Source organism: Calidris pugnax, unplaced genomic scaffold (assembly GCF_001431845.1).
Source record: "Calidris pugnax isolate Ruff unplaced genomic scaffold, ASM143184v1 scaffold407, whole genome shotgun sequence".
In the NCBI taxonomy this organism is placed as follows: Eukaryota; Metazoa; Chordata; class Aves; order Charadriiformes; family Scolopacidae; genus Calidris; species Calidris pugnax.
This window is the reverse complement of record NW_015091179.1, coordinates 159,377-185,701: the sequence shown is the minus strand read 5'-3', so window position 1 is coordinate 185,701 and position 26,325 is coordinate 159,377. Positions and strand designations below refer to the sequence as shown.

Genomic DNA, 26,325 nt, shown 5'->3' with positions numbered 1-26,325 from the left:
GCCAAGCATCTCCTGGGCTGCACTACAGTGTGGCCAAGCAAGTTGAGTTGCAACTCAGTTTGCACAGCACCCAGCAGCCGTCAGCACTCTCCCAGTTCAGCCGGGAAACGAACTCCTTGCTGGGCCATCCCACCATCCAGACTCAGGCTGGGGATGTCCCTGTTTCCAACTCTGCTTGCCCAGACAGCAGCTTGGGGTTAAACACCACTTCGGTCCCAAGTCTGAGCTGTTAACAGCAAAAAAAATAAAGGCACCTCTCACTCCTCCAAGGTTTCCAACTTGGTTTCAATGTGCACTTGTAGCCCAGAAGGCCAAGCATCTCCTGGGCTGCACTACAGTGTGGCCAGCAAGTTGAGGGAGGGGATGCTCCCCCTCTGCTCTGCTCTGTGAGATCCCACCAGAATCACTGCCTCCAGTTCTGAGGTCCCCAGCACAAGACAGTCATGGACATGTCAGAGTGGGTCCAGAGGAGGCCACAAAAATGGTCCAAGGGCTGGAACACCTCTGCTATGGAGAAAAGCTGAGAGAGTTGGGGTTCTTCAGCTTGGAGAAGAGAAGGCTCCAGGGAAACCTTTCAATATATAAAGGGGGGTTTAAAGGAAGACAGAGAGAGACCTTTTACAGGGTCTATAGTGACAGGACAAGGGGCAACTCTTTTAAACAGAAAGAGGGCAGGTTTAGACTGGACATAAGGAAGAAATGTTTTGTGATGAGGGTGGTGAGACACTGGACCAGGTTGCCCAGAGAAGCTGTGGATGTCGTCCCATCCCTGAAGGTGCTCAAGGTCAGGTTGGATGTGGCTTTGAGCAATCTCATCTAGTGCAAGATGTCCCTGCTCATGGCAGCGGGGTTGGACTGGGTGATCCGTGAAAGTCTCTTCCAGCCCAAACCCTTCTGTGATTCTGGTCCTGGCTGCCAAGATGCAGCCTGACCACAGGAGACAAGGATGAAGCCTGGGTGCCTGGGGCTGCCTGCTGAGGGGCGGGAGTCAGGCGGGGGCTGGGGAACAACCATCAGCCCAAGAGATGGTTTGGGCAGAAGGGAGTACAAGCTGCTGGAGGGATCAGCAGGCAGACGTGCGTTACACCAGTAATGCCTCAAACATCAAGGACACCCCAACATCTCAAGGGGGGTGCAGGTGGAGCCGGCAGACCCTGCCTCCCGGCACCCGGAGCCAGCTCCAGCACACGGCACAGCCGCGAACACCGGGCTGCCAAACAGATGCCGCTTCCCAGCCCGGAGAAACTCAACATTTCAGAGGTGGTGAGACTGCTCCCACGCACGTGCACCTTCCTTGCAAATCCTCCGGGCTGCGAGGTGTTTCAGAGACAGGAGGTGATATTATTGCAATCGAGAAGAGGCCGTTGCCGGCAGCCGGCAGGAAGAACGAGCGGCAGAAAGCAGCCTCACCAAAGGAGAGCCAATCCTCCAGGTAGCAAAATACAGCGCCTGGCAATTAGCACCTCCTGCGTCCATCAGCATCCCCCCCTGCCCTCTGCACTAGCATCCTTTCCCCTGTCCTGCCTGCAACCAGGAGGCTGCCCTGCTGGCACAGCAGCGTCGTGGCTCCGGGACGGCCAGGTGAAAATCAGCCCCCGAGATCCTCTCCGCGGCGGTGAGAGGGAGCACATTTGGACGGTGGGAGCTGCGAAGCGCCAGGCTCGATAGCTGGGAGAGGTTTTTCATTTTCACCTCGGCGAAGGCAGCCCCTCATGCAATTTACACCTTGCCCGCCTGCCTGCGCTGCCCGGGGACACATCGCCCAGCGGCTCCCGCCCCGGCAGAGCCACCGGAGCTGCCAAGCGGCTGCTGTCGGGCAAATCCAAGAGGAGAAGAACAAGTCCGGGTGGGTTGGTGGCTACAGAAGGTCCCAGCGCCCCAAAAGGGCTGATGGGAACCAGGCACAGGCTCCCAGGTTGCCGTGGGAAGCTGCTGTGAGAGTCGTGAACACTTTTGTCTTCCTCAGGATGGAGATTCCTTCCCGTCCTCCAGCAAAAGGGAGTAAGCTCCAGTCCCTGCCTCGCTGCTCCAGACCTCCTCCTCTTCCAGCACCCACTTGAGCTGTGAGAGAAATCCTGCTGCACCTCCAGGAGCATCCCTCACCCTCAGAGATGAGCCGGGCAGCAAGTCCCAGTGAGGTAAAACCTTTCAGAAAGGAGCCAGGGGCAGCCAGAGCCCCTGGTGTGGGGACAGGACAAGCCCTGGACAAGGCTGCCAGCCCAGACACGCTCAGGTACGTTAGTTCATGTGCCTCCAGGGACATATTTTACTGCCCCCAACGACAGGAATGTCACCTGCAGAATAAGGAGCAGATGGTGCAAACACACACAATTCATGGGGCTTGGGTCCCCCCCGGTGTCACAGTTATTTGGTAGTAATTAGTCCTGGAGCAGACAAGTTTCAGAATTGAAGCAAACTTTTGCATTAAAAAGATTAATTAACCTAAAAACTCAGTGATTTCCATGTCCCCAGATTCTGCCTTGCTCCTGTACCCACCATGGGTAAGCGAAGCCAGCTGGGAAGTCAGTTCTCACCAGCTTCCCAGAGCTCCACTACATATTCTCACACTCTTCCTCCTACCCGACCCCAGCTACATCCCCTCGTCTCTTCCTCCTTCCCCATCGCTGCCACATATAAGCTTTCTGGTTTTAATCCCTTAGAAAGCTCAAACACAGGATTTTCATTGTAAGACAAGAAATCCACATAAATCCATATATTCTCTCCTTTCCTGAGGACATAGTCCTGGGTTCCTGTCACCATCCCTAGGAACTCCATTGCTATGCGAGTGTGTGGGTCAACAGCCATGCACAAAAGGAGGCAGATGAGACTGTGGGACAGGAGGACCACAGCTGGACAGGGCTGCCTCTGCTTCAGAGTACAGGTCTCCAGGGACCAACGCTCTCCTTCCAGCCCTCAGAGGATGCTTTTTCAGCATTAATCACAAAGCTGAAGGGTTTGATGCAATGATCTCTGCCATCACGGATGACTGGAGCGCTGCTAAATCGCTTTGCCTGCTCTACTGCCTCGGTGAGGCTGCCAGGAGCAGCAGCTGTGGCGATTTCTCTGCCTCTTGTCAAGGCAGGGCCTTTCAGGAAAGAAATCATTGCCTAAGACATTCTCCTGCCCATCTCACCTTGGCCAGGCAGTCCACCACGCTGCAGCCTCCCACCCAACACAGGGCATCACGCAGGTAAAAAGAGCCCCTTTGAAACACAGGTCTTCATTAGATTGCTGGCAGGGAATAATCCCTAACCTAGAGCACAACTTCTCCATGAGACACCCAAAACCAGGTTGTTTCCTGTGGCAAGAGATCTTCTTCCATGGCTAACTCACAGCTAAGAGCATGAAGGGCTCCTCAACTAGGTGGACATTCCCAGCCCACCTTGACGGCTTTATCTCCTGGGCCACCACTCGCTTGAGTACTTGTCCTTCTGCAACAGGGACGTTCAGTGGAGGCTGGTCCTTCCCAACCTTCTCACACATGTCCTCACTCGTAATGGGTCCCAAGATGAAGCTCTGGTGTGTGAAAATCAAAGCAACAGAGATGGAGCAAGAGCAGGAGCACCTGGTGCCCATAGCTTGTGGGAGCTCTCAGTCTCCTGAGCCAAGGTCCAGGTTGCCTCCCCCAAATCTCAGTCCTTTCCTCTTGTTCTTCCGCTCCACAAGCCACCTCCCAAGACCACAGGCATCTTCAGCTGCTCTTCCACAACTTGTTTGTCACCAGGACAAACTCAGGACATGTGTCACATTAATGCCCCTGGGAAGAAAATGGTGCAGTGGAATAAATACCCCCCGTCCCTTCCTACCTCCTTGAACAACCTTGTCTTTCTGCAACGCCCCCGGCTCCCAGGCTTCATGGAATATATTTCACGATGAGCTAAGCTCAGCCTCACACCATCCCTTCACAGCTGAGAAAGCTGAAAAGGGAAGATGAAGAACCTAACCTTGCTGAACTTGCACAGATAAAGCCACCAGCAGCCCAGAGCAAAGCCAGGAAGCAACTGCCTGATTCCTAGACAAAATAGTCCTTTCCTCCCCACCAACAGGGACTTCATGTCAGAGTCATTGGCCTCATTTAGAAGGCAAGGAAGGCCACCAAAGAGGAATACTGAGCAGGTTTCAGCCTAGTTTGCTGAGGAGGAATGGGTAAAGATGATCATGACGCCCATCCGCATGTCGTTAGTACAGCACGCTGGCAAATGTGATGGCAGAAAGCAAGTTTCCAGGACAGGAGGATCTTCCAAGCCATCAGCTAAGTGCAGCCAACAGTGGAGAAAGACCACTTGACCTCCTGCTCAGGGAGGCCCAGGCCTGCCTCAGGTGACAGGGATCCCTCCTGGGCTCTCCGCTGCAGGACACCTGCCCACAGGCCACCACTCATCTCCAGTTCACTGCTCCTCCTGCTCCTGCTTCGCCTTCCCTTGCCCTGGGGACTGATGTCCCTGCATTTTAAAAGCAAGCCAGAGCCCAGGACAAGTGCCTCTCTGAATTTTTATAAATGAACAAGAGACATTTCCCCACAGGCTTCCGAGAAAGTCTCCTTCAAAACCCTACGTCCAAGAAGCTTGCACTTCTACCCCAAAAAACTGGCAGTACTACGAGCCAAAGGGCAAAGAGGCAGCCACCCTGGCGAGCCCCAGCGTGGTGACAGCTCCCCCCGGGCAGCTGGGCTAACGAAGCCCCCCGAGCCTCCAGCCACCGCACGCCGCCGGCGGTAACGATTCGCCCGAGGAAATCCCCAGCGCAAACAAACAGCGCTGGCGGGCAGAAAGCAGGAGGCAGAGAGACAGGCTGGCTGCCTGCGGCGCGGGAGGAGGTGGAGAGGCAGGCAGAGGCGAGGAGGGGGCGAGGGAGGCATCATCAGGGACCTCAGGACAGCTCGGGGCATCCTCCAGGACACCCCATCTCAGGGGCTGCAGGTGCTCACCCGACCTCTCCAGTCGCCCTGCCCAGAGCAGGCTTGGAGAGGTGAGTTGGGAGCCTGCTTTTCCTCTGCAGCCCTCTCCTCCTCCTCCCTCTCTTTGGCACAACAGGGACCCCGGCGCAGAGTCCCAGGGGGCTCATTACCTCGGTGGAGAGAGGAGAGTGCCTGCCGAGCTCGCTGCCGGGGTGTGCGGGGAGGCAATGGCTGGCGGTGCCGGCGGGGACACGAGCCGAGCGCCTCCAAAGCCCAGCTCTTCTTTCTGCTGGCAAGGGAGGCAGCAGGGGAGGGGAGCAGCTGCTTCCAGCGACCTTTGCAGTCTGGCGACTGCTCCTCCGCCAGCACAGGACTGTGAGTTTGACTGCGCAGATCAATCAGGAGACGAAATCGAAGCGAGTTCGGCGAGGAAGGAGCCCAGCCTGACTCTGCCCTTCCACAAGCCTGCAGCTTTCCAGGTCCCCTACTCTCCCAGAGGTGCTGCATGAGCCGGGAAAGCTCCAGACACATGCTGTGCTGCTCAGCTTTCCAGGTCTTTCCCTGCTGGGGAGCCACCTCCCCATCTCCACCACTGCTCCGCTCTCCCCAAACCATCTGCAGCCCTGAGTAACCCCATCAACGGCACATCAGCCAACACCGCAGCCAGCAGAGCTGCCCTGGATCCCCATCAGTGCCCCCTGAGACCCAGAGGACACCCCTCCTCTTCCCAGTGCCGTGGTGCCCTCCCTCAAGGGAGGACAGGGAGACTTTGGGGAAGCATCTCTGCACCTCTGTCCCTATCCACCCTTCCCCAATCAGCTGCAGTTCGTCAGGGCAGGGAGCAGACTCTGCCCTGTGCCACTGCAGCCCCATCCCAGGAAGGCTGGAGGGGTTTGGATGCTGGCCCTGTGCCCCACGGCACAGCATAAAGCCAGAGCTGAGCCGATGCTACACGTCCCGTAGTAGGTCCCACCAGTAGACAGAGCTTTGCAGGGGAACTGGTGGGAGATGCAGGCGAGGGCTTCACGGCGAGGCAGGAACCGAGCAAAGGAGGGACAAGTGAACGTGGCACCTAGAGATGCATGTGAGAGAGGAGCTGATGGCCGAGCTCCTCTGCTGTGAGCCCACAGCACCAGGCAACTGCTGCAGCCATAGCAGCTGCTTCTGGTTTGCTCATCTCCTGAACCGCTCGGCACAGGAGTACGGGAGCAAGTCTTTCTCTGACACTGACCTCTTGATGAGCTTTTGCCAACTCACGATCTGGTTACTGTACCGCTGGGCCGACGTTACCCCAAGCTGTGAATCTGCACAGCGTGAAGAGAAGAGCAGCTGGCCACAGCAGATGATAGATATCTACCTTTCTGCATGTCAAGGAGCTGCCATCAGCTCCCGGCAGAAATAAAACCCAGAGGAGCAGCTGAGAGGAACCAGCCATCCAGCGGCAGCGAGAAAACACTGGTGTCCTCAGTGGGAATGAGGCCACGGTTTCCCTCCTTCCATCCTCCCCAGGGTGCCCTACAACCCCACGGAGGGGAACAGAGCCCTGCCGGCTTCAAATGCATGAAGCTGGCAGGCAGCTGCAGACAGGTCTGCTCTGTGAAGAGCCACGGCACATCTCCTTCATCCCCACGGGGCCAGGACATCCCTTCGGGTTTCATCTGAAAGGCAACAGCCCCCAGCGCCACGCTGGGACAGAGACTCCCAGCCCAGCCACTCTCCCAGCTGCCTTAAAGGTCTATCCTTAACCTTCAAGCAGCTCTTCTGCCTTAGGATCCACCCCGCAGAACTGCAAAGATAAGGGAAATGGCCACTTTAAACAGCTTTAAATATACAAGAAGATGTTTTGGTCGGTGGTGTGTGGAAGGGGGCGGGGGGACGGAAGTTTCCAGGGGTCCTGTGATGTGAACATGTGCCCATCCACAAGTTATCCCCGTGGCAAGCAGTCAGTCAGGAACGCAGAGCAGTTACCAACCTGCTCTCCCGCTGCACTCGGCTCCGTCACCCCCCTTCATCCCTGCGGGGCTCTTATAATTCCTCACATTAGCAGAAGATGAACAGGTAAAACCATCCATCTGCGGAGCGAGCGCCCGGCGGTCAGCGTACAAGCCGCCAAAAAAAGCATCACCCCAATTACTCCGCAGCACCAGAAACTCCCAGGCATCCTTCCGCTCCCTCAGACCCTTTGAAATGTAAAGCCATACCCTCCATGTCATTTAATTTGGAGCTCAGACCGGCAGAGCCTCGCTGAGCTTTAGGAGAAACGCAGCCATGCAAAACGTCGATGTGCAAAACCCAGATGTCAGTGGCCTGGAAGACAAGCACACCCCAAGCCCCACCAGTGACTCCATTTCGTGGCCCCAGCGTCTCTGTTGTGCCACCCCAGTGCCAGAGGAGGCTGGCTGCCAGTCCCTGCCCTCTCCTGGCTCTCTTGGAGGGGCCGGCAGCCAGCAGCCCTCGGATGCTGCCTGGGTGCAAGCTGGGGCAGAGCTCAGGCTCTCTGCTGCAGTTGGGCTGCTCTCACATCCTGAAAGCCTCCAAAAGCCTTCCTCAGCTCCCTCTCTGCTCACAGGCCAGGACATCCATGTTTTGAACCCCTATAAGAGATGAAGTTTGGAGAAAGTGGACATGGCAGCCATGGGAATCTGATCCTGTCCCAAAATCTCTACTTCGGCTCTGTTCCAAGTCAGCACAGAAACCTCTTTCTAGTTTCCCCCTCTGCTACCCAGAAGGAGAGGTGGCTCTCCATCATCATCTCCCCTCTTAGGTAGGTTTGCTCCTCTCTCCTGTGCTGAAGACACCTTTTTTGCATTACAGCCCCAGCCCTCCTACCAGCCCTGGCAGGGCAGAGGCACCCTACCCGAGGGACAACATCCAGCAGAAATGCATCTGCTCAAGCCAGGCATGAGCCTCCACCTCCTCACGTTCACCACAGCATCAAGGAGCCCAGGAAAGGCAAATGTTGAGTGGGTTGGGGACAAAGAAATGGGATGCTACCTTGGCACGCCCAGAGGCACTGGTTCCATCAGGTGCTGATCTACTCTTGAGGGTAACAGGTACCTTTGGTCTCTCACCAACGACAGATATCGTAGAAGAGCTCCTGAGAGAAGTCAGCTCAAGGGTGACAGAGGACAAGCACTGACTCATCCCTGAGCCAGTCCCCAGGGAGCTGCTGCCTCCTCTGCCCGCTGTGCTCCGACAGCGGGAGAATAAATGCCTTTTCTCGCTCCTGTGCGAGGAGGAGAGGTGCCTGCTGGCCACAAAGGCAAAGAGGCTTGCCACAGCTTGCTGCTCGCCCGGGATGGAGCAGGGGAAGCAGCACAGGATGCCCGGACATCCCTGCCAGGCTGCAGACCTCCATCAGCTGCTTTGGGACAGTTCTAATCTGGATTCATCCCTGGCAGCTCCACACACGGGTGCTGGAGTTACAGCTGCCAACGTTTCTATTAAAGGCTGATTTTCCCCAGTTTGGCTGAAGCAGAGAGGCTGGGATAAGCTGCCACACGCTGGAAAAGAAATGGGACAAAAGGAGTCCTGGAGCTGAGGGGTCCCAGGCGCTCTCCAAAAGCCTGCAAGCCAAGAATTAAGCACAGCTGGACCTTCCTCTTTCAAGGAGCTCACAGACCAGGCTGCAAGCTGCTCCGGAGCCCTCCGGACTCTGCAACAGCAGAGGCAGCTGGAGACCACAAAGAGGAAGCTGGTCCTGGCAAATCCAGGGGAGTTCAAGAGGGCCAGAATTTGGCAGCGTGATTTTCGACAGCCTGTTGGGACAACTCGAGTTCAGCACCAGGTGTTTGCTCCTCAAAGCAGGATGGGATGTACTGGTCGTACGTAGGTCTGCACCGAACCGTTGCACCTCTCCATACCCTGCTGTGAGTCCCTACAGGTGCAGGCAGAGCAACAGCCACCAGGCAACAGCCTAAACAGAGAAAAAGCACACGCTGAGCCCACAAAAACCTCCCCAAGATGTGATCAGCTCCACAGACCACCGCCCCTGCTGCCATCACGAGGACTGGCAGCTCAGGACACCTCCAGCCTGCTGCCTCTGCCCGAGGCCACCAGCGCGCAGCAGCTTCAACTCCACCAGCATCCGAAGGGCAGCAGCTGCCACAGGCAGGCAGAGATGACAGGGTTGGACAAATATTTATAGCCCTACCAAAAGAAGAGACCCTGGGGGGACTTTCTGAGTGACCCTCTGCTTTGGAGCAAGCAGCTGGGCTTGGCCTGGCCATCAGTGCTCCAGCCACCGAGGCAGCCCCAAAGCCAGCGCTGCCTCTACAGCACGTAAGCTCTGGGCACGGGAAGGAGCGGGATGTGATTTTGTTCTTTCATCCCTGTGATCCGATCACCACCCAACCTCGCCACTCATCCATCCATATTTTGACTCGATGCAGATGAGAAATGTTTTCTTTCTCCCGAAGCGGGGCCTTTCCTACATTTTATCCCTAACTAGCACTGAAAAAAAAAAAAAAAAAAAAAAAAAGTGCAAGTTAGTCATAGCACAATGGTCCCTTTTCTGGAGGTAAAAATGCCACCGCTTTCAAATGTATTATCTCCCTGCTCCACAGGTTTCAAAGTGGGAGCTTCACACACAGGGAAACTGGGCCAACAGCGTTTGCTGGAAAAGAGCAGTATTTCTAAGAAGCTGTTTCGCATTTGATCAGGTTCATTTTGCTGTTTCTCAAGCCTGGCACAGCTGGCAAGGTCTGGCTCAGAGGGCTACGGGGAAGAACCAGCCCCGAAAAAAACTCATTAGGACCCTGCTAAAATAATTGTAGAGAGGCAGATTGGTCTCATCCTCAAATTAATTGACTGGCTGGCAAGGAGGGGAGACCTCAAGGTTTGGGATGGTGTCACTGCTTGAGAGCGCCGGACCCATTTCCAAATGCCTGACAAAAGAAAACCTTCTGAGCCAACTGCATCCTCTGGGATTCTCTATAAATACATCCGTGGAGAACACACGTACAGACTGAGTCGATAAAGAGATCTGACAGAAAAGCACTGTAGTATTTTACTCTCCCTCCTTGCCCAAGGCAAACCATCGCGGTTCTCCCTCTCCCTTGGACAGCTGTACGAAACATCCCCGGCTTCCTCCGTGATCATTAATCCTCGCTGCAAAGGCGAGGGGGGAGCAAAGCTTTGTGTCTGAGCGGATTCATCTCTGTGACAATTCTGCAAGGCTGGGTAAGTCGTTACGAGGCTGCGAGCCCCAGCTCCCCATAAGCGGCAGCTGGGAGAGCGAGGTGGCTTCTCGTTCCCTCCCGGGTTGAGAAGGCCCCCCAGCAGGACCACCGGCTGGCGGGCAGCACTGGGCCAGGCTTTTGGCTGTCGGGCCACCAGGGATGCCCCCATGGTTTGGCATGCATGGGAAGATAGGTGCTTGAAGTTCAATCTCCTTCCAAGAGCTGCCTTCGGAAGTGTTTCTGGAAAAGGAGCTGGGGTGGCAGTAGGACCAAAATGCTGGACATCACCCATGGTGGCAGAGACCTGGGGTTGAGCCACCAGGTGGAACAATCTCCCCAGGGATGCGGTGGAGTCCCCATCACTGGAGGCTTTCAAGATGCAATTAGGTGCTGGATAACCTCATCCAGGCTCCCTTTCCCATAAAAGGTTGGACCAGACGATCTTTCAAGGTCCCTTCCCATGTGGGCTGTTCCCATTCTGTGATCAATCAGAACTGGGGAGGCCATGGTGGCCAGGAGCCTGCGTCCCAACACCATCTGCTTCCCCAGGACCCCTCTGCCCGCTGCTGGGGCAGACGCTTGCACGGACTCAAGGAGAAGCTGGGGGTAAAACTGGGTGATTTCACACATGAGAGAAGCTGCAGAGGCAGGGAAGGAGCCTTTGTTAACTACTGGAGCCCAAAGCTGGCCAGAAAACCTCTTTTCTGCTCAAAGCAGCGACGCCGCCAGAGCTGCGGTTTTTACACCTGCCCCCGTGCAGCCGACGAGCGGAGCCAAAAGAGAGGAAGAGGAAAGGAGCTTGTGAGCACGAGGAGGGTCCAGTGCCGACACCGAGCGGCACACGCTGGCCCGCCTGGCACAAGGTGGCCGTGCCAGGGCAGCGCCCGGCAGCGGGACATGAAGCCCGGCCAGCGCTAAAGTCACCGCTCGCCCGCACGGACCAGGGCAGAACTGAGAGCAGATGAGTAGTAGCCCGGGGCTGCCAAATTCCTCTGGAGAAGTGGGAAAGCGGGGCTGCCTGCTGCGAGTGGCAGGAGACGTGACGCAGAGCCCCGGGTCCCCATATGTTCCATTAGCGGCGCAGGAGGAGCGCGTTCCCCTGCAGACACGGGTCAAACGGACCCGCTCCGCCCCACCAGCCGACCCCCAGCCGGGTCCCAAGGTCCCCACGGCGTTGAAGGACATTGCCCACCAAAAAACCCCTTGCCCCTGGCTGCACTCCCAGCCTGACCCCCTGGGCGTCCTGCCCTCCCCTGCCCAGCGCTGAAGGCGAGGTCACTCACAGGACCAACACTTCTTCGGAGGGTTTTGTCATTTGAAATATTTAATAAAGAGAAGTCTCCGGGGATGCGCCAGCTGATGTGATGTGACATGCAGCCGGGGGTTGCCAACCAGCAGCGGGCAGGCGGCCTCGCTGGAGAGGGACCGCTGAAAACCAGCTGTCGGTGCAGGTCAGCGGGAGATGAACGTGCCCGCAAAGGCACCAAGTCCATGCAGAGACACCTCAGGGTTCCTCTCTGGTTCCTGCAGTTGCATGTCACCATCCGGAGAGGCTCGGGGTGGAGCATTGCAGTGTCCACCCCTTGCCTTCTCCTCCTGCCCAGCCCAAGCCAAGAGCTCCACTGGCTGCTAGCAGAGAGGACATGCCAGCCAAGGGTGTCCTCCAACACTGCTGGCCAAGCTACTCCAGAACCCATCCTCAACATCATGCAGGCTGGTAGGGAACCAGGGGTGGGTAGGGAGAGACTTGTAGCTTGCTGGAACCCCCATCCTTAGACTGTCTTTCCCAAAAATAAGATAAGGCCAAGATCTCATCTACTTACATCACCTCTTTTACCAGCAGCAGAAACAGGGTGTGTAAAGCCTAGTGAGAGGAGAGAGAATTACTAACTCCACACACACTCACCACAGGCCCACCAGCCCCCAGGCAACCAGAAACACTTGTCCAGAGCCATTTCTGATGTTGTGCTCTTCTGCTCTCCCTCCTTTTTTTCTTGTGGCCATGAGCAGCAGTGGAAGACCTCAGCAGCACACGGCAGGTTGGATGAGACATCCCCCATGCCTCCTGTGGGGGAGCAGACTACAAACACCCAACACATCCCCAAGCCCAGTGGGGTTCCTAAAGGAGAAGAGAGAATCAATCCACCACATAGCACTCGTGGATATGAGTGACACCATTGAGGGCTTCCTTGGTGACAGGATTAACCAAGCCAGAGCAGCATTTGAGTTGAGTTTTGTTTCTAAGGGGGAAGAATAAGTAGTACGGGTCTTGCTTCTTTCCCTTCATTTCCAAACTCTGCTGCTAGCTGGCTACCACCAGTGGGGCAAAACCAGCGGGGTGGCTTGTCGTCAATTTCCCACTCTGAATTAGACCATAAAGCTGAGGTCAAAAAAAAAAAAGACAAAACCAAAATAAAACAGAATCTGGAAAGGAAAACTCACCCTTCAGCAGCAGTCTGTCTGCACTGTCCACCCCGAGCATCCACATCTCCCCGGGGTTTCCCATCATCAGCCACCTCCCCACCCCAACCAAGTACCCCCCACTGGAGATGTTACTGCTCTGTGGGTACACCCACACCAGAGGTATCCAAGGGACAAGGGCTGCTGCAGCCCCTAGGTACACAACCGGTGGGCACTGGATATTAGCGAGGTCCATCTGCAGAGCACAAGCCACACGTGACCCAACTTACAGCCCAGCTTGGTACTCATGCAGACACATGCAAGGGCTCCCAAAACACTTCCCCCAGAGTCCATATCCTTACTCCAAGCCCCTGCCAGCCCAGGGCCCAGCAGCCTGTCATGCTGTCAGCTCTGGTCTCGTCTCTGCCATCAATACGAGTTAGGCACGTCAAATCCTCTATGACTCTCAAGGGCTTTTTTTTTCCCCCCGTTTTTATTTGATGCGTGACGATGGCTTAACAGCAGCATCAGACAACCTCCTGTCTTCCTGGTAACTCTACAGATCACATGGGCTTCAACTGAAGGTCATCCCACCTAGCCAGGCAGTTGAGGCACCACCTCTCTCCCCAGCACCCCAAACCTCTCTCAAGACATCCACAAACTGATCCCCATGGTCACCTTGGGGCACTGGAAAAGGGAAGGAGGAGGATGGAGAGCTCCATCTTCCAGAAAGTCACAGGCATATTCTGCAGGGTGACCCATGATGCAAGGAGGAAGAAGGTCATGGTCATCTGGATGAGTCCTTCCAGGCCCACGTGATGAGACATTGAGGGCAGCAAAGTCCCAGACTGGTGGTGGTAAGTTCTGGATAAAGCTATCCCACTCCCTGTGCTCCCTGGGGAGATGGATATGGGGAGATGGGGGAGATTAAGTGGTCTTCAGCACATGGTCCCCCCAGAGGCCACAGGAGACCAAAGGGGTTCATGAGGACAGGCAAAGCTATGGTTGAGGAACAGCGCCAGCAGAGAGGGTTGGGCATCTGCAGTACTTCCTAGACCCCCAGAGGAAAACCTCGTGCTGGAGCTGATCAGCTGGAGCTTCTGCTGCGATGGAGGCTCACACACACACACAGCCTGCAGCCTCACACACGGTGAGCTGGTACTTCAAAACGCTTCATTCACAGAGCCCAAAATAAACAAACTAAATCAGCCAGGAGAAAGAATTTAAGTGGAAAAACATCCCAATAACCGAGCCCTCTTTGCAAATGTTTTACCAGCTGCCGACCCCAGACCCCCGACACGGCCAAGCAATAGGATCCCTCCATGGGTTTGCCTCTAAAACACAAACCGTGTGGGATGGGAACGCAGCTCCACAGACCGTCGTTGGCAACAACTGGGAGAAAAGCCACGTCAACAGACCTGAGCAAAGGCAGCAGCCATAGCAGCACCGTCAGGGGAGCAAGGGGGGAAAGATGAGGTGCAGCTATAGTCACAAGGGCGCTGGGCACCCCGGGTCAGCTGCTGAAAAGGACCACGTGTAAGTTCCCAGTCCCCTACAGACAGAAAGCCATTCACATTAAGAAGCCATTCTGGGCACTGGGTAGAGGAGGAGAATCTGAAGGATGGCACAGATCCCGGACACGTCAGCCGGGGGACACCTCGGTGGCACCACGGAGAAGGGAGGAGCGTTCAGCGAGTATTTCAGCAATTTAGGACAAAGCCAGACAACACAGGCAGAGGATGTGGGTGAAATGTTTGCTCTTCCACGGGAAGATACAACATACGGCTCACGGGTCCAGATAACATACATTTAATATGCGCTGAAGTCCCAGCTGACAAGCTGTCTGCGTGTCAAAGGGGGGATCTCTGGCCAGCTGGAGATGCTAGAAAGTCCCAGGAGAGACAGCAGCCTGTACCTGCCAACACTCAAACGGGCAAATAGCTGACTCGGGGCAAGCACAGGCTGGTCAGGCAAAGACTGAGCCACAGCAAAATAAATGGATGGCTGAACGGGACCAGATCACCAGGAAGCAAAGGAGACCGGCATAATTAATGCCAGCCAGCACACGCTCACAGCTGTCAGACCCTGTTGGCAAACGTCATTTATTTTTATGGCGACTGATAAACCAACCAGCGCTCGTGCCATTCACTCGACAGGACTCCATACCATTTCCCGTTTTCAATCAAGAAACTACAGCTCCATCAAAGGACAGTGGCACACGTTTGAAGTCACTGGTGGCTGGCTCAGAGCAAACCCATGACAGGGGACAAGATCTCCACCAGAGGTCTGTGCACCACAGCAATAAGACCGGTGCTGAAATAAAGCATCCATTTGTGCTACTGAACTTCCTACGCTGAAAACAGGTCCCAAAAAAAAAAGGATCCAGGAATTAAGATTGGAAAACATGGAAAATACTGGAAAATACAGGAGTGGAAGACTTTATAAACTCCATATATTTAGCTTATCAAAGAGAGAGGCAAGGGGTGACTGCACCCTAACCTGCCATAGCTGACAAGAAAAGCAAAGCTCGCTCCAAGCTCGTGGCCAAAGGAATAATGCATTTCCCTGGCTATAAACCAGAGCAAGTCAAGTCTTTTTAGCACCTCACAGAGCACTCTGTCTCAGCTCCCCATAGATGGCCAAGGTGCAGAAAAGCATGGCAGCCCATGCCAGGCAGAAGCCAGCCTGATAACTTCCCAAATCCTTCCTGGCTTCACAGAGTCCATGCTGGCTGCCACTGCTCGAGATGTGCACTGTAAAGCAGTGATTCACACACCCATGGAGGTGGGAAGTGTCCTAGTACAGAGCCCAGGCCTTTTCAAGATCATCTAAAGAGATTAAACCCCAGTTTTCCAAGTTAGGCCAAGTCAGAGTTTGGAGCCAGCCAGCTCATGTTCTGGCTCATAGGAGGCAGCCAGGACGATGCTGGCATCACTCTCCTCCTTCATCACTCCACTTGCATATCCTCATCTTCCTCAGCTGGAGAGAGCACAAAACTGACCCAAAACCCCACAGAAAGAGGCCAGGTTGAGCCAGTTGCTTCTAGGGCTGCTGTGGGAGACACCTGCCAGCTCCATCTTGGACATCATTAGCCACCTCTCCAACTGCCAGAGGAGTCCCAGGGCTGGGAGATCCGAGCCCACCCACCTGGCAGAGCCCTCTAGATTCCAGTATGGATGCAGGGAGATGCAGGCACATGCAGCCCACTGGGGAGAACTCATTACATCCAAGACAGAATAAATGCTCCTTGAAATGGCAGGAGGTTACAGGGGAACAACCCGCTTCCAGTGTTGTCAGAAAGGGTTCCCACCAGGGAGGATCTTTGCAGAAGCTCTTCCTTGGGAGTCAGGACTGACAGGTCTGACCAGCAGCCATGCTATGGAGCAGGAGTGGTCACCCCAGGAAAGTGGGACATACCTGCCTGGCAGGAGGAAGAGGCATCGGCAGTAGCTATTAGGGAAGAAATGCTTTCTAGGGACACTAAATAACCCCAGCCTACGCCGTAAATAACCCCCACAGAACAACAAGCCAGCAGGCTCTCCTGGGCTTCTCCAAAGGCAATTCTAGCCAGCAAGCTGCTGCTGCTGCTGCTGCCAGCCTGCCGTCCCAGGGGAGGGATGTCCTCTTACCTACCAGGGATGGCTGCAGCCATTTTCCCACAGTTCCCAAAAGACTCATGGAAATGCCAGCTCCTGAGCCCCAGGACAGCCCGGGGAGCGAGGAGGCTCACTGCAGGGACAGTCTGACCACAGCATCTCCTGTTCCACGCCAGTCCATCTCCCTTCTAAACCTAAGGAAAGGAGACTCCGGCACCCTATTTATTTTTTAAGAATTGTTATCAATTTTATTTTTAATCTTCTGAAGCAGCAGCAGACTGGGACACACGACACCCAGGCTGCTGAAAGCCAGCACCACTGCACCCACACTGCCCTGAGCCATGGGCATCCCTGGTAGATTCAGCGTGGCACCAGCGAGTCCAGAAGGAGACACTCTTCCCCTCCACGTCCACCAGCCTTCGGCCTCGGGGGCCTGATGTCCCCAGCAGTTAACCTCAGGGGATGCCACAGGAAGGGCACTGGAGGGCCACTCATGGTGGGGCTTCCTCCAGCTCTGCCCCCAATTTCTCCACCATCTCTCGCTGTCCTGGTCCCTCAGCCGGTCCCCAAACACTCAGCTCCTTCACTCCACACATCCCCTCCAGTTCCCTTCTCCTCCTGTTCCCCCTCCCTGTTTTTCAGCATCTCCACAGCTTTCTCCACCCTCCCTCCCCACTTCCACCCTTCTCCCTGCCTCTTCCACCCCTCTTCTCCATCTCCTGCTCTCCCACACCTCCTTCCTATGACCAGGTGGCCATGCCATCCTCCCTCCACTTCAGCTAATTCCCTCTCTCCACAGGAGCTGGAGTTTCATCTCTGCTGCTGAGACCCCTTTCACGGCTCCTGGCTTTTTGCCATCCCATCCCCTTCCTCCCCACTGCCACCAGGATGGGAGGGCAGCAGGAAACCTGCGCACTTGACAGGCCTGACCCCCAGCCCTCATTAATAGCACCCTTCTCAGAGCAGGCACAGCGTGAAATAAATAAATAAAGCAAAATCTCTGTCTCGCTGCTGTCTCGGGTTGCTTAAGGGAGCCGGGTGCCGGGGGTGGGATGAAGGATGCTATTTGGAGAAGCTGTCTCCATGGCAACCCCTATTCCCACCACCAAGCGGGCACAGGTCACCTGTTTCCATGAAAGTTTCCCCCGCTCCCTCCCCATCCCTCTGCCCCAGGAAGTGCCAGCACAGCCCCAGAGCGGTCCAGCCTGAGGGAGAAGCTGCAGAGAGGCAGGAGAAGCAGCAGGAAAGCTGCTGGCATGGCTGCAAACGGCCTCCCAAGTCCCCCACACCACGTAGGAGGAAGCCAGGGCATCCCCCACTGCGCAGCGTGTGGGGACCAGCAGCACCCACTCCCCTCTGTCCCACACCAGCAAGGCAACCCCATCACCAACCCTTCACCTCTGTGCCCACATCCCCACGGTCGGTCTAACATGGGCAGGAGGGCCACACTCTGCTGCAGGACTTGAGGACGGACACAGGCACGCAGGCTGACACACGTGCTGTTGGGACCGGGGCAGAGATCTAAACACATCCCCTCCCTCCGCACGCAGCCCTGGGTGCTGCGTTTCCATGCAATTTCAGTTATTTATTTTAATTAAAAAAAAAAAATTAAAAAAAAAAAATCAGTCCCTCCCATGAAAGGCTGCCAGGTGCTCCCAGAACAGCCCGTGGTTCCCGTTTTAGCTCCCAACAACTCCGTCTCTCATGCGACAGATGCGCTCGCCGGGACCTTTCCCCAAGTACGGCAGCGTCAGCCCCGCGTCGCCCAGCACTTCCCGCAGCCAACCTGATGCTCCCACCCACACCAGCCCCCTCCCCGCACGCCCCCACGTCCGCCACGGGGCTGGCAGCAGGACCCCATACCCCCCCTCCCCACCAAAAAACAGCCGGCAGAGTTCCAGGAAGAGACAGAGAGAGGATGGAAGAGGAGAGCGAGGAGCTGGTTCTGCTCTCCCCCAGCTCTCCAGCACAGGGGGAGGACGAGCAGCATCAGTTCTCACACACTGCCAGAGCTAACGCATCTTCTGCTGGTACCAGCCAGGGTGGGCAAGAGGGTGGGCAAAGAGCCTCTGGTTGAAGTTCTGGGGTCGGTAGCCCAGCAGCCATCCCGCGGCACAGCGCAGGCTGGAGGGATTCGCACGGTTCCCCCACAGGGCTGGGAGTTTCGCCAGGAAAAGCAAGTTTATAAATAGTGCATTTCAACACGAACAAACGCAAGTGGCAGAACTCGACAGCCAGATAAGCCAGGGGATGGGCGCCGGCCCCTCCCCAGCATCATCCTCCTCCTCCTCCAGGAAGGATGGTCCCTTCCCTCCATCGCCCGGCTGGTCAGGACCACCCTCGCTCTCTGGAAAGGCTGGACGTGGAGGAGTCTTTGTTCAGATGTGCTGCTTGGGAACACCCTTGCCGCAGCTGGTCTGGCAGCCAGAGCAAGGCAGCAGAGCCGGCTTCAAAAAGACCAGAAGCAGAGGGGATGGCCACCTGCTCTGCTCAGGGGTGAGGGCAAACACAGCCCACAGCAGCCAGCCGCCCAGCCAGGGCCAAGGGCCACAAACTTCAACGTACTGCTTGAAACCAAGTGTTCATAAGCCCATGGGCCAGAAAGTTTCTAACTTCTCCTCCAGCTCCTGCAGAAGACAGCTGCCCCACGGGTGATGCTGGCACTTGAAACAGAAGTTTCATGGCACAATGCATTACACCAAAGGGGCACATACCTGCCAGATCCTAACAACAAGCGAGACACTCAAGGGGAAAACCAGCTTTTATCCCTGCGTTAAGGAGAAGAGAAGCAACTCACCGGTAAGAACTTGCTTCTCGTAAACACAAAACAGCAGAAAAGACACCCCTGTGCCTAAGGAGTGAATGGGAGGACATCCCTGCTGGGGAACTACCTGCCAGATTGCAAAAGGAGAAGATCTTGATGGTAGTGCCCAAGGGAAGACATCGAGAGATGACACGTCAGAGCAGCCCCATCAACTGTCAGCAAGAGAAGCCTCTGACAGTTCACCAAACACATGCAACGCTCTTCTTGCCACACTTGCTTACCTTGATGTAGGTGTCAAGGGCTGGGTGGACACGGTTGACTGCTAGATGGATGGACAATGGCGTAGTGAACGGGAAGGTCGCCATGACCACATGGCTGGGAGCAGGGAAGGAGAAGATCTTGAAGCCATACTTCTGGAACCGCTTGATCTGCTCTTCTGATGGCTTTGCGTCTCCCTCGCTCAGGATTCGGCCTATGGCAAAGCGGCACTTCTCTGGAGACACCTGATCAAGGAGACAGACAGATGGTGTCAGAAGAAGAGAGAGGCTTAAGACCTGCCAAAACCTCAAGCTCCTGTGCATGGAGGCAGGAGGCCACCATGAATCAGGGTAAATGCTATGGCCCAGCAGTTGCCCTCTCCTCACCACGACTGATCCAGGCCCAAACTGTCCACACTCCTCCCAGCCTCAGCTCACAGCCCACTGGGAAAGGTACTGCTCCTCTCCTTGGAGAGCAGAGGGACTTGCAGCAGAGAAGAACTAAACCCCACCAGGCCGCTCACCCAAACCCACCCCAGGTGACAGCTACTGCAGAAAGCATCTCTCCTGACACCCCCATCGGAGACCCGACTGTTGAGTCACCGCCATCCCCATCTGCAGGGCATCCCTGCAACTCCAAAGGGGGGCTAAAAAGAGATGTGACCACAACCTGCCCAGCTTCCCTCCATCCCAGCCCCAAGGAGGTCACCCTGCAGGAGCACCTGCCCCCAGCAACCACCTGAACACACACAACCCACCAGCATGGACCACCAGTACTAAGCAGGAGATAAATCCAGAGGCTGCTGTGTCCCTCCTAAGTGGGCACACTCAGTCCAGTGCAGTTTTAGCAGTGGGGAAACTGAGGCACAACAGAGTTACATGCAGTCACTAAGCTGCTTGCAGCAATACAAAGAGAAACACTTCTTGGATCTTGGACTCCAACCACATGCAAGACATGAAACATGCTCTCTTTCCAGATTTGGGGATGCCTGCCGTTAAGACAGGAGGCTGCAGAGCCCCCAGCCCAGCAAGGGGGGTGCTCAAGGCTCTGCTCCCAGCACGGTGACAGCCCACAGGACCCTGGCATCTCCTGGGCCACAGCTTTCATTTCTGGTTTTTAACAAAATCCCACCACTTGACTTCATGTTTACCCACAGCACTAGGCAGGACAGCCCAGCAACTCCCTCCCACCAACACCACCCAAGGGCACAACGTGCCTTCCTACCGCTGAGCTCAGAGCCCAGCTCCCTCCCTTGTCCCCAGCAGAGCTGCTGTCCTTTCTGTCCCCAAAGAGACACTCAAAGGAGCCAGCAGGCAGAGACAAAGCTCCTTGCCCCAGGGCACACTGGCCTAAAAAGGAGCCCAGGAAGAACAGGGGGTGCAGGAGCCACCAAGGAAGGGGACACCATCTGAGTGTTCGTGCTTCCCTGCCACCTGCTCTCAAGCCTGCTGGATAATGAGATGATGGGGCAACCAGCAACCAGGAGCAGCAGATGCACAAGTCTGGCCACCTTCTGCCACCCTCTTCCGGTGAGGGCTGGAGAACCAAAGTCCCCAAACTCCTGCCACACAAGGCAGCAAAAACTCACCAGGAGTTTTTACTCCTGGCCAGGAAGCCAGACAGTGGCAACAAGACAGAGGGACACCCTGCAAGCGTTTGGCATCACAAAGCTCTCACGGGGATGGTGGGAGGCAGAGAGAGGGTGCACATAAGGTCAGCATGTTATCACTTCCCATCCCCATGTGCCCCCCCAAAAGGGGATCTCCGCTCTGCTGTCCCCAGCCTCATCCCTGATGGTGCCTGCGCTCACCAACGTCTTCTCCTGCAGCATAACTACCCACACCGCACTCCTTCTCCTCCCTTCCTCTTAAACACCCTTTAATGCTGCACGGCAGGACCATCCTGGAGGGGAAACACAAGCAGATGTAAATAGGAAGGGAGAAATCAGGCTGTCAGAAGCAGCAGAAGCTGCCATCAGGCTGGGGACCTGCCTGACAGCTCTCTCTTGCCCTCCTGTGCTGCCAGAGGGAGCTGCAGACAGGGCTGTGCTGAGCGGGGCTCCCTTGGGGCTGGGAAGGAGAAGCAGATCCACCCCACAGACAGCAGGAAAGGGCATCCATGGGGAAAGGCCCAGATGAAGCAAGGAGACAAGGGAAATCTATATAGAATTTCTTTAAACACGCAATCTCCGTTTACATCCTGAGCAAAGACAGTTCACTCCCAGCCCCAAAGCAAGCGATGGAAGGACCTGAGCTGCTGGAGTGGGCACCACCACTGGGACCAGGAGTGTTTGCTGCCTCCTTTTAACTTCCTTTTCATAGCACGCAGCCCCGCAGGCGCTTTCTCAAGGGCAGCAGCAAGATTTACCTCTTCCCCTGCCTGGCAAAACCTGTCTCATGGGAGGAAAGAAATACTCTGGTTAAAACCAGCCCTTCCCTAACAAATTCATCCTTCCAGGGTGGCCTCTGCTCCCTCAAGCGCCCCGATAGAGAAGTTTTAGAAACAATTATTTAACCTATTCGTCTCCGGCTTTGCATACGGGAGCAACGCCCACATTTCTGCATTCAGAAAGGGGTTTTGGCCTCATCCATCCAAGGCTTGGGCACAGGCCGATGGCTGAGCACACCAACACGTGCACTGCAGGCAAAAGGCCTTAGCACGTGCCTCCAGCTAAATGTGAGCAGAAACACTTGGCTGGAGCCGAGCACAAACCCGCCTGCCACATCCAGTCCTCGCCGACAAGTTATTTTTGCTCCTGCCAGAGGTGGGAGAAGGAGGGAGAAGTCCTCTGGGCTGCTAAATATTAAATAAAAAGGAAAAAGGGGGGGGAAAAAAAGTGCAAATTAATATTAATCTTGTCCATTAAAACACATAAAACGTTGCTGGCAGGGGTTCGGCAGCACTCGAGGAGCATCCTTGTGTGAATGCTGGAGAGCCTGGAGCCAGCAGGGAGCCCAGGGATAGCGGTGACAGCGGCCGCCCCAAGGCCTGGTGTGACCCCAAGGTAGCCCACGGGCTCCCGGCCGTGGGGCTGCCCCCAGACCCACTCCCAGCAGAGAGCCAGCACACGGCTGCTGCTCCCCAGCTCTGGCATCCCCATCCCCTCTGCTAGCAAGAGCCTCCTTTGGCAATGAGTCCACCAGCACAGCAAATGGCACCTGCAGGCCATCAGCCCCTTCCTGCTGCAGCACCAGGGGCACCAAACCCCCCAGGAGCTGGTGGCCGAGGGGCAGGCTCAAGGTGACTGTCTGGCCAGAGCCCGGTGCCTGCGCTCACCAACGTCTTCTCCTGCAGCATAACTACCCACACCGCACTCCTTCTCCTCCCTTCCTCTTAAACACCCTTTAATGCTGCACGGCAGGACCATCCTGGAGGGGAAACACAAGCAGATGTAAATAGGAAGGGAGAAATCAGGCTGTCAGAAGCAGCAGAAGCTGCCATCAGGCTGGGGACCTGCCTGACAGCTCTCTCTTGCCCTCCTGTGCTGCCAGAGGGAGCTGCAGACAGGACTGCGTCGAGCACCGCTCCCTTGGGGCTGAGAAGGAGAAGCAGATCCACCCCACAGACAGCAGGAAAGGGCATCCATGGGGAAAGGCCCAGATGAAGCAAAGATACAAGGGAAACCTATATAAAATTTCTTTAAACACGCAATCTCCGTTTACATCCTGAGCAAAGACAGTTCACTCCCAGCCCCAAAGCAAGCGATGGAAGGACCTGAGCTGCTGGAGTGGGCACCACCACTGGGACCAGGAGTGTTTGCTGCCTCCTTTTAACTTCCTTTTCATAGCACGCAGCCCCGCAGGCGCTTTCTCAAGGGCAGCAGCAAGATTTACCTCTTCCCCTGCCTGGCAAAACCTGTCTCATGGGAGGAAAGAAATACTCTGGTTAAAACCAGCCCTTCCCTAACAAATTCATCCTTCCAGGGTGGCCTCTGCTCCCTCAAGCGCCCTGATAGAGAAGTTTTAGAGACAATTATTTAACCTATTCGTCTCCGGCTTTGCATACGGGAGCAACGCCCACATTTCTGCATTCAGAAAGGGGCTTTGGCCTCATCCATCCAAGGCTTGGGCACAGGCCGATGGCTGAGCACACCAACACGTGCACTGCAGGCAAAAGGCCTTAGCACGTGCCTCCAGCTAAATGTGAGCAGAAACACTTGGCTGGAGCCGAGCACAAACCCGCCTGCCACATCCAGTCCTCGCCGACAAGTTATTTTTGCTCCTGCCAGAGGTGGGAGAAGGAGGGAGAAGTCCTCTGGGCTGCTAAATATTAAATAAAAAGGAAAAAGGGGGGGGAAAAAAAGTGCAAATTAATATTAATCTTGTCCATTAAAACACATAAAATGTTGCTGGCAGGGGTTCGGCAGCACTCGAGGAGCATCCTTGTGTGAATGCTGGAGAGCCTGGAGCCAGCAGGGAGCCCAGGGATAGCGGTGACAGCGGCCGCCCCAAGGCCTGGTGTGACCCCAAGGTAGCCCACGGGCTCCCGGCCGTGGGGCTGCCCCCAGACCCACTCCCAGCAGAGAGCCAGCACACGGCTGCTGCTCCCCAGCTCTGGCATCCCCATCCCCTCTGCTAGCAAGAGCCTCCTTTGGCAATGAGTCCACCAGCACAGCAAATGGCACCTGCAGGCCATCAGCCCCTTCCTGCTGCAGCACCAGGGGCACCAAACCCCCCAGGAGCTGGTGGCCGAGGGGCAGGCTCGAGGTGACTGTCTGGCCAGAGCCCACCGGCACTCAGCCAGGGACACCACAGGACACAGCAGACAACGAGCACATTCTGCTGCCTGATGACAAAAGGTCTATTTTTGGTGACAAGTCAACATCCGCGGTGGGTGGCCAGCTCTGGGTGGACCAGCCTCTGCCAGAGGATGCTTCACTGAGGTCAGGAGAGCACCGAGAACGAGGAGGAAGAGGAGGCCATCTCTTCCTCCCAGGGGAAAGGCAGCCTGGGTGACTGATCCCACCTTGCTGGACCTCCAGGAACAAGGAGCCAACAGTGCACACCATCTCCTGGCTCCCGTGCCACCATGGCTACAGCAGGTATGAGCACACAGAAGCACCCCACAGAACACCGGGGTGCTTGGTGCCTGAGCCAGCACACCAGGCATCAGCGTTGCAGCTGCCAGCCAAATGACTCACCCCAAACTAGCCCCATCTTTACACGCCCAGGGGCAAGGTAGCCCTCTGTCCATTCTGCCCAAGGACAACCTTGCTCCCAGCACCCTGCCTGGCCTGGCCTGCCTGTCAGCGAGACATGGGTCTCCCCAGGAACCAATTCAGGAGCCACAGATCAGCCTGGAGAAGGTCCCGCCAGCAGCCCAGCTCCTCTGGCAGAACCCAGGTCTGATGGCTTGCCCAGGAGAGTCAGGCAAGAGGAGACTCATGCCACCATGTGGAGCTCAATGCACCATAGCTACAACCTGCACAGCCCTGCTGTGCCCCAGCCACCACAGCATCTATGGAGGCAGGAGGCTCAGGCTGACGTCATCATGAGCAAAGGCAGCCCTTTCAAAGAAAGGCAAGGTCTGAGGGGCTGCCTGCCAAGCCTTTAAGGGCAGGTTGGGCTCCCATCACAAGAGCCAACCACATGGCCTCCAGAGCTTGGGAAGCCTGGTCACAGAGATGCATTATAGGGGTTATTGGTCCCTGAGAGTTTCCACCACCCTCCAAGGCTTGCTCCACACACATGCAATGCCCGGAGCCTTCACTGTGCCCATCCTGAGCACCACCTGCCCCACAGGCTCCAAGAGAGAGGCCATTTCCCTGCAAAGCATCATCACCAGGCAGAAGTCCCAGAGTGCCTTGACCACAGCAGGCCAAAAGCTGTCTTCACCAGCTGAGCCCTGAATCCAGGGAAACCTCCCCCAAGCACCAACACCAAGATGGGTCTCCTTGGCCACCAGTGCCATTCAACCACACTGGCAGAGGCGGTCTTCCCCTCCTGAGAGGTCCAACTGTAAAAGGAGAAACAGATGGCTTCCAAAACCCTGGGAGGCCACCAGAGACTCAGACAATTTCTGCAGCCCCACTGCCTGCTCCAGCTGCAGGGTGAAGGCAGAGATGTCACAGCTGCAGGGAACAGCAGAAAAGACATAGGACCAGAGAGAGGAGGCAGTTTCATCCTGCATGGCCACCCCAACTTTCTAGGGTCATGTAGGAACCGCCCCTTCCCAGCCTCGCCTGGTGCTGCCAGGGAAAGCAGTCCCTGTGCCAGCCATGGCAGGAGTCACCACAAATATCCTTATCAGGATCCGTGGGGCTCAGCAGAACAAGCTTTCACCACCCCATGCTTCGGCAAACAGAGAGGCAAGGCACAGTGCCCAAGCAGAAAGTCTGCAGGGCAACCACAGGCATGTCCACATCACCTCCTTGGAGGAGGACAGCACCAAGCATGGACACTGAGCCCTTCTGACAGTGCCAACCACCCCGCTCTGCCCCCAGAGATGCTGGGGGAGGAAGCAGCAGCACCAGGGTTCTCAGCTCCAGAAAAGGACCTCGACACAAGGACACAAACTAGTGGTAGGGGAACTGGCCACTCTGACCACATGGGCCCTACCTTGCCAGGCACTCCCATGGCTCCCAGCCCTCACTGCTCCAAACATGACACTTTTGTGGACAAAAGTGTCAAGCACATCTAGTTGAACCCTGCTCTGCCCAGCTCATGCTGGGGAGTACGTGTCTTCCTCACCACCCTCCTTCCCAGGCCAGGAAGAGGCACTGCAGGGTGGCTCTTCTCCACCTCCCATCATCCAGAAGCAACAACTGGAAGGTAAAGATAAGTCATCTTGTCACAGCGTACAGAGACACAAGGTGGTTGGGTGCACCAGGCTCTGCTGAGCACAGACAACTCAGTTGCCTCCGATATCTTCCTGCCACAGTGCTCCAAGGAGCCACCCAGCACTACGTTTTCACAGACAAGTTCCCTCCAAGCAGGTCCAACCCTTGGGAGCACCATCTTGCAAGCAGTGAAAGCGGGGCAGGGACTCTGCGGCCCATGAGGGTTCCTAAAGCAGGGCAGTCTCCCCCAGAGCAGAAGCACTGGGCACAAACTATCAGCCCAAGCCCTGTGCCCCACACCAGCGCCCAGCACACGTGCCCAAGCACACACACAAGGCTGCTGGCCACCCTGCCAGCCCCCCCCCCCCCCCCCTCCCCCCCAGCACACCAAACCCAGCTGCACCGTGGGAAACCGCCTCCCGCCCCACCTGCGCCGGCCAGGCCGCACCGGA

At 56.2% G+C, this 26,325-nt stretch overlaps 1 protein-coding gene across 2 annotated transcripts in view; it reads right to left on the bottom strand.

The window, feature by feature from the left end:
• TEX264 (testis expressed 264) overlaps positions 1–26,325 on the bottom strand; it is a 43,149-nt gene that overhangs the window by 14,397 nt on the left and 2,427 nt on the right. For both annotated transcript variants that reach the window (XM_014959489.1, XM_014959490.1), the window contains one exon: positions 19,119–19,340. In XM_014959489.1, the coding sequence (XP_014814975.1) occupies positions 19,119–19,340 (222 nt within the window). The remainder of the gene's footprint in view (positions 1–19,118; positions 19,341–26,325) is intronic.